Source organism: Chiroxiphia lanceolata, chromosome 3 (assembly GCF_009829145.1).
Source record: "Chiroxiphia lanceolata isolate bChiLan1 chromosome 3, bChiLan1.pri, whole genome shotgun sequence".
Classification (NCBI taxonomy): Eukaryota; Metazoa; Chordata; class Aves; order Passeriformes; family Pipridae; genus Chiroxiphia; species Chiroxiphia lanceolata.
In genome coordinates, this window is record NC_045639.1 from 97,072,343 (window position 1) to 97,079,808 (window position 7,466).

Genomic DNA, 7,466 nt, shown 5'->3' on the forward strand with positions numbered 1-7,466 from the left:
CTACCCTTCCACAATGTTGTGAAGCCCTCAAGTAAGAGTTTCACTTCCTTCCTGTCTAGGAGACTCATAAACTGTGTGAGTCTCCTAGATAGCATATCTCCCTTGAGTTTGTTTTTCCACTGGTGTGAACACTATTCAAGCAATTAAAATTAATTTCAGAAATACTTACTTAGCTTACAAACTTACCAATGGTCTGGGATTTTGTACCCAAGTGTTTTTCACATTAATCTAAGTTCAGTTTTGTAGACCATTTCCCCTATGTCTTAAATGAAACCTGCTTTAGATAGAATTGTACATCTCCAAACAAAGATACAACTTTTACTAAACACAGACAGTTTGCCCTGTATTCACATTCCCCCTCAAATTTCCTTAATTCAATAAAAACAGGTTACTTGAAACAAAACTAAAGTCTTCTTCTTTTTACCAGTTAATTTTCATTTTCAGTTATTTATTAAAAAAAAAGAGAAAAGCATAAAAGAGGGAACAAAATTGCATAGAACATTATAGTTTCTCCCGTTCCTTTATGTTCTATAAACAAGCCAAAAACTATAAAAATTTTATCCAGTTTTAAGAAAAGATGTTTACCCATAAGCCTTAAAACCATGAACTGTAAATTGAAAAAAAGGCAGTGATCATTTTGAATTACTTATGAAAATTAAGTACAAGATTTTGCTAAACTAGGAATTTTTATGAAAAAAAAAAGTGAAAAGTCTGATTAAAAATTAATACAAATTAATGTAAGACACAGTGGATAGTTTTATTTATAAAATGCCACTGGCACACAATACACATTGAAAGTATGAAACTTGATTTATAAAGAAGTGAAATGCTTCACAGAAGCATGGATTCCTGAGTTATTCTGAATACAGTCTCTCATTTACTGTAATTCACAACACTTCTCCAATTGGTTTAAGCAGCAGAAGAATGGATACTTGATAAACACAGAGTTAAGATACAGTTGAAAACCACAAACGCAAATCGAAACTAACTGGAACATTGTGTCTCACCTCGGTCATAATGGAAAAGTATCTCACAATGAAGGGTACAAAGACCTGTTAAGACTGGTTTCTCAATTTCACAGCCAATTCAAATGTATTGTAGATAGCTGCTTTCACCTTGTCACAGGCACATGTTACGAAGTCCTCTTGACATCAGACACAAAAGTATCTCTGTTTCTGAATAATCATACAGAAGGACTGATTACCCAGACAAGCACTATTATAACTGAAAAAAATAGCATAAGGTGCTTTCACTTCTTTTTCTCTTTTTCCGCTTTCCTTCTCTGTTGTAGCATCTTTAGTTCAGTCATTACATTCAAAGTTCTGTAAACCCAGCTGACCTGAAAAGTAAGTATATTATGAAATCCACTTATCAATTTAATGAAAGCATCCATATAAATGAACATATACATACCACAATTATAATAGTATTCACCAGCAGTGGCGCTGAAAATACAAGCGAAATAAACATTCCTCTTGAATCAAAGTATTGGTATTTAGAAAACAACCTGAAAGAAATACAGTAAAAACGAGAGAGGAAGCTTTATTCAGTGTAGTTCATATATTAGACTTTCACAGCAGTTATTTAACATGCACATTGTACAAACCATCCTACTTCTCAGGATCCCCAAGTATAGGCCAGCATTCTACTGTATTAAGTCAGAAAAAAGAGGCAGTTGATATCTCATCACTTATGAATATTTATTACAATACCAGCATTTCTCTTCTTTAAAGTTTTATTGCAAAACACTAAATAAAACAACTATAAATTAAGAAACTTAGCAATGCGACTACAAGAGTACGTATATTTCTACCTCAGAAATCATTTTTATCCTAAAGTGCCTGCAATTACCTTCTTAGGTATTTTGTTTACTTATATTAGAAAAGATAACAGAAATAGTAAATGTAATAAAGTCGTAATTTAAATCATGTAAGCCTGAAGTGAAACATAAAGACTTACAATTAGATGCCTGCATAAAGTAGTTTCAAATGCATAATTTGCAGTTTTGTCAGGGAAAGATTAGTTCAATTTTATCAAAATAAGCTATCAGTTTAATTCTGGTATACAGGTTTAATAAAACAGACAAATTTTAATGCTTTTTATGCATACAAGTAAGTATATAAAGCAGCAGTGATATTTTTAAGAAGGGGTTCTTCAGCTTATTAAATGTGAATAACTACTGAAGAAAACCCAGCAAAAACAAAACCCAAAGTTTGCACCCTTTTCCTCTTAACCATAGCACTCTGCTTTTCTCTTAGTTCTGTGACCAGCTAGTTTACAACCATACCTATAGACACAGATTTTAAGCAGTAAAATAAAGGCATGCTAGCTACAAAAAATTATCTTTTCTTATAAGCTAAGTGATATTTATACTGTATTGTATAGTTTTATTTAAAAAATGAAAGTGAAAGCAGTTACCTCCAATTCATGGCTGCTAATTCATTGATATATTCAGCACAGTACACTAAGCCCACTGTACAACAAAAGAAAACTATTAGATTCAGTATTTCTTTAAAAATACTGCCATCAGTTCTGTGATGTATACTTAAAGATGTGTCCATATCAGATATTAGAATCCCTTGATCCTCAGAAGATCCTTCAATATTTAACTGCATAAAACCAATTCTGATTTAAATGTCTCATATAGTTACTAAAAAGTATTAGGTGATCACAAAACATACCCCCTATATTACAAACAAACAAACAAATGTAAAATCCTAGTCATCTCAGCTTATAGAAAAAGCTCACCATACAAATTAATACTAATGAAAAGACCCAAACACCAAACTGCTTTTTTTCCCAACAATCCTCTTAGTGACTGCTTCCAAGTTACGTCTGTAAAAAGAAATGCAAGCGTTCCCCAAAGTTAGTATGGAATTAAGTTATTATTATACATTTTATGGTGTCACACTGTTATATCTAACATTATTATCTCATGTTCGGGTACTAATAATATACAAGCACTTTGGTAAAATACAAACTGTTTCAACAGGTATACAGTAGAGTAGTCTACTGTAATCAAGTGCAAACCAGCATGTTCTTACTTGAGTTCAGCATATTCTTACTTGAATTACATTCAATATGAAGCCATCAAGACATTAAGAAAATGGCAATTTTCATACAGTCACATTTAACAGAAAAGCAACACACTACAAAATTTTAAACCTGAAACAAAGAAAACCCCCCAGATTCAATGGCTAAAGATGACCTGCACAAGGTAGTTCAATAACTAGTCTGGTGGTTGAAGGAGTGCTATCTTGATGTGCCATCAACTGGATTACCTGTGCTTGGCACTGTACAGTATAAACATACCTATGGCTGCTTGGTTGCCCAGGCAGACCAATGTGATAATTTCATAATTTCCTCAGCTATTTCTAATTAGCTACAATACAAAATAATTTCTATTGCAGACATATCAAAAATGGTTCAGTTTCTCAGGTACAAACACGGCTTGTACTCAATATGGGTAGTTTTATGCATTCTGTATTATCAGTAAGTTTACATCATTCCTAGGAGTCTAAAGCAAACAGCATGCCATTGGAAATTCTGAATGTCTAATACTAACACAGAAAAGGCTGTATTCTTATAGGGAACTTCAGGTCTGATGTGTCAAGAACAGGGCATTGTTAGTTTGCTCTCTGCAGATCATTTAATAAATCCAGCTACAACTGGATGTAGAGACATTACATATAAGTGGAAGTACAGAAAGGTTTCTAGATTCCTTTTTGGGGGTATTACATATTATTAAAACCTTAGCTTTAGCTGAGTTATTTGCTGTTTTGAAGAAGCTATAATTCCTCTACCAACTTGACTACCAAATAAATGGTATTTTTAAAGTCAACAGAGTCTTCCAGTGGCTTTTTTGCCTGCAAATCTCTTTCAATTGCTCATTCTTCTAACTCCACCCTGCAACCATGACAGAGCTGTGGTACTGTGTAAGGAAACACAACTCAGCAGAAAATCCAACACATGGCTAGAACCAAGGTAGTGCTCATAACACATGGATCTAATCCAAATCTATGTGATCTTAAACCAAAGCTAGAAGGTCTTCTGTCAGTCAGCTGTGAAGATATAGCTTTGATATAGCAAGGTCACTGTGGATTCTCAGGCTGAAGGCTGTCAAACCCTCAGATAGAATAACAAACCCTTAGAGTAACACCCAAGTGTTACTCCTCATGCCATTATCACGGCTGTCAGCAGGGCACATGATGAAGTTGCTGTGGAAACTAAAGATGACCATATTCACTGAACTGCAGCATTAGAACAAGGCAGAGTAGAAAGCAACTGCGCTCAGTTGACTTCTCTTCTGCTTCTCCAGCACAGCAACAATTTACTGGGAAGCTGTGATACACGCGGCAATGACCCTGTAGAAACCTTACTCATCCCAGATCCTCACTAACGCCAGAATTTTAAGTCACTATTTCATACGTTTTCTTGGAAAGAAAATAAATACACATTTACAAGTCACGTCAGATTCTACAGCACATCATCGTCTACAGGCGGATGCATTGCTACAAGAGAAATACGAATTTGCGAGGACTTCATCTGCTCCCAAGCACAGCACGGTGTGCCCGTGCACTCACCCATGCAGAGGAAGTGCCCGACCTGCACCCGGCGGTGCTGCAGGGACGCGCACGTCAGGAGGAAGCACAAGAGGTGGAAGGCGGCCAGCCCCAGCAGCCAGGGCTCGGACCAGTCCGTGCTCTGCGGGCAGAACGAAAGCGCATCAGGCAGCGGCGGCAGAAGAGGCGTCGCCGGGAGCCACCGCGAGCGGAGCTCCTTCGCTCCTTCTCCCTCACCGAACGCGGCCGCTCTCGGTCACAGACCGCGCCCCGCAGCCCTCCCGCGCCGTGCTCGGGAAGGAGCGCGCACACAGCAAGGGCTCTTTCCCCCCCGCCGGACGGCCCCGCTCCCTCAGACAGCCCCGCAGCCCCGCTCCCTCGGCAGCCCCGCGGCCCCGCTCCCCCTCACCGCCAGCACGGCCGACAGCCCCGGCGGGCCCTGCAGCGGCGGCTCCATGGCGGCAGCAGCGGCGGCGGCGGCGGCGCTTCTCGCGAGACTCGGGGTGCCGGCTGTTCTCCGGCGGGGCGGTGGCGGCTCCTGGCGCGGCCCCGCGTCTCGCGGGAGGGAAGGGGCGGCGGCTCGTCCCGCATTTTGGGGGACGAGCAGAAGTGGTTTCTCACACCTCCTCCTGAGGGTGGCACTAGGCCAGAACTGCCTCTCCTGGTTGTGTGTCTGACAGAAACGGCGCTGGCTTTTCCGAGCGGGGAGGGAGCTCTGGCCTTGTGTCCGGCGTTTGATGCTGCCGTTGGGAAACCACCAGTGTCACCGGCTGCTGTTTGGGGCCAGCCTGGTCTCAGGGTCCGTGGCCCAGCACTGGTGTTGGCTTTTTGGTCTCCTCTCAGCAACACCTACTATTGCCTGTAGCAATGGAAGGGCAGATAAAAAAGGAGTTTTAATCCCGGCTGGAAATTTCCTAACAAACACAGATGAGCACTCCAGGCAGGAACTTAAGTCAAATGAAAAAATAATACTTGTTTTCAAGTTTAAAAAAAAAAAAATCATTACGATGGGAGGTCAACAACACATTTAAAGGCTAAACCTCCTAATTTATAATCCCTTTTGCTAAGTGTGCATTGGTCTGGAAGAACCGATAATTCTTAAGACCTACCACTTAAAAAGAATTTCAAACTCAGATTCCTATCAAGTAAGCCTGGAGACTGTGAAATCTAAAAGGATTAGCTTTGTCGAACAAACCATATGTCATATATACCTCCACGTTCTGCTTTCATTAAATTATTTTTTCTGACAGTTTGGCTTATCAGATGTAAAGCTTTGGCTTTTTTTCCCAAATGTTTTTTTGAAAAAATCTTACTATATAAGTAAATATTGTATACACTCTTTTCATTTAGTCTACCATATAGTCAAATGCAGGTCATCACTGTGCACTGCTCTCTCTTCACTGTCAGACTTCTGCAATTTAGTGTGAGATACTTGAAACTGAGGTTGTGTTTCTTTTTTGCTTTAGGTTTTTGTTAATCTTTTTCCAACAACAATAGTATCTGGAGGCTAATAAAGACTTTCACTTAAAAACATTGTAAAATTAAGTAAGGTCATATAAAGGTGGTCATTTTTACTACCATTATGCTCTTAAAATTAAGACTGGGGGAAAAAGATGTTTTGATTCCACATTGTAGATAGGGAAGTAAGACCAGAATAAACACTTCCATTAGTAAAGGCTGGGGCTGACCTGCTGGAAAGCAGCTCTGCACAGAAGGACCTGGGGGTCCTGGTGGGCTACAAACTGTCTATGAGCCCTTGTGGCCAAGAAAGCCAATGGTTTCCTGGGGTGCATTGGGAAGAGCATTGCCAGCAGGTCGAGGGAGGTGATCCTGCCCCTCTACTCAGCCCTACTGAGGCTACATCTGGACTGTTGTGTCCAGTTCTGGGTTCCTCAGTACAAGAGAGACATGGAGCTCCTGGAGCCAGTCCAGCAGAGGGCAACAAAGAAGAGTGGGGGACGGGAGAGAATCTCTTAGGAGGAAGGCTACGGGAGCCAGGCCTGTTCAGCCTCGAGAAGAGACACCTAAGGGGAGACCTCATCAGTTGTCTGTATCTGAAGGGAGACTGTCAAGAGGATGGAGCCAGTCTCTTCTTGGTTGTGTCAAGCAACAGGACAAGAGGCAATGGGCAGAAATGGATGCACAGGAAGTTCCACCTGAATAGGAGGAAGAACTTTACTGTGCAGGTGATCACACACTGGAACTGGTTGCCCAGAGAGGTTGTGGACCCTCCCTCACCAGAGATATTCAAGAACCATCTGGACACAATCCTGTGCAACATGCTCTAGGATGACCCTGCTTGAGCAGGGAGGTCGGACCAGATGACCCATAGTGGTCCCTTCCAACCTGACCCATTCTGTCATTCTGTGATTCTGTGACTTGTTGTTTGGAAAGTCTCACAGCTAATAACAAATCAAATGTTTTTGTGTTTTGTAAATAAGGAATGAGTTTCTTGTAATTGCTCAGTAATTGACTACAGAAACTATCTGCAACAGCTGAAGGTCTCCAACAAATGCAGGATACAGCCACTGCTACATGACTGGAATATACTGGTCAGTAGTTAATCTGTGGTGCAGACAAGCTGGATGGATAAAAAATATTGGCTTACTATGGCTACAACATGCTGAATTAAAACTTCATGTAGCTTTTACTGTCAGCCACTGTGGCATCAATGGAAACTTTCTTATAGGGAAGTAGAAGTTGCTTCTTTGGCTAGGATAAAGTTAATAATGCTGTTTGTCAGCAGGTGGTAGCAGATACATAAGTATTACCAGATCCTTTGTGTGGTATACCTTCTCTTTCATTTGTTTTTAGTGGAGAATGAAATGTGAACAGAAGATACTTAGAAGGCAATAAACAGGTACCTTACTCTTTTATACAGAAAAACCTGTGTATTTTTCCTTT

The 7,466-nt window shown here is 40.4% G+C and overlaps 1 protein-coding gene across 1 annotated transcript; it reads right to left on the bottom strand.

The window, feature by feature from the left end:
• Window positions 1-738: 738 nt before the first annotated feature.
• Window positions 739-5,081, bottom strand: TMEM18 (transmembrane protein 18). Its single transcript, XM_032683816.1, has 5 exons — window positions 4,972-5,081; window positions 4,584-4,704; window positions 2,419-2,473; window positions 1,414-1,507; window positions 739-1,339 (listed from the first exon to the last, which is right to left on the bottom strand). The coding sequence occupies exons 1-5, from the start codon at window positions 5,017-5,019 to the stop codon at window positions 1,250-1,252; spliced, it is 408 nt and encodes a 135-aa protein (XP_032539707.1). The 5' UTR covers window positions 5,020-5,081; the 3' UTR covers window positions 739-1,249.
• Window positions 5,082-7,466: the final 2,385 nt, after the last annotated feature.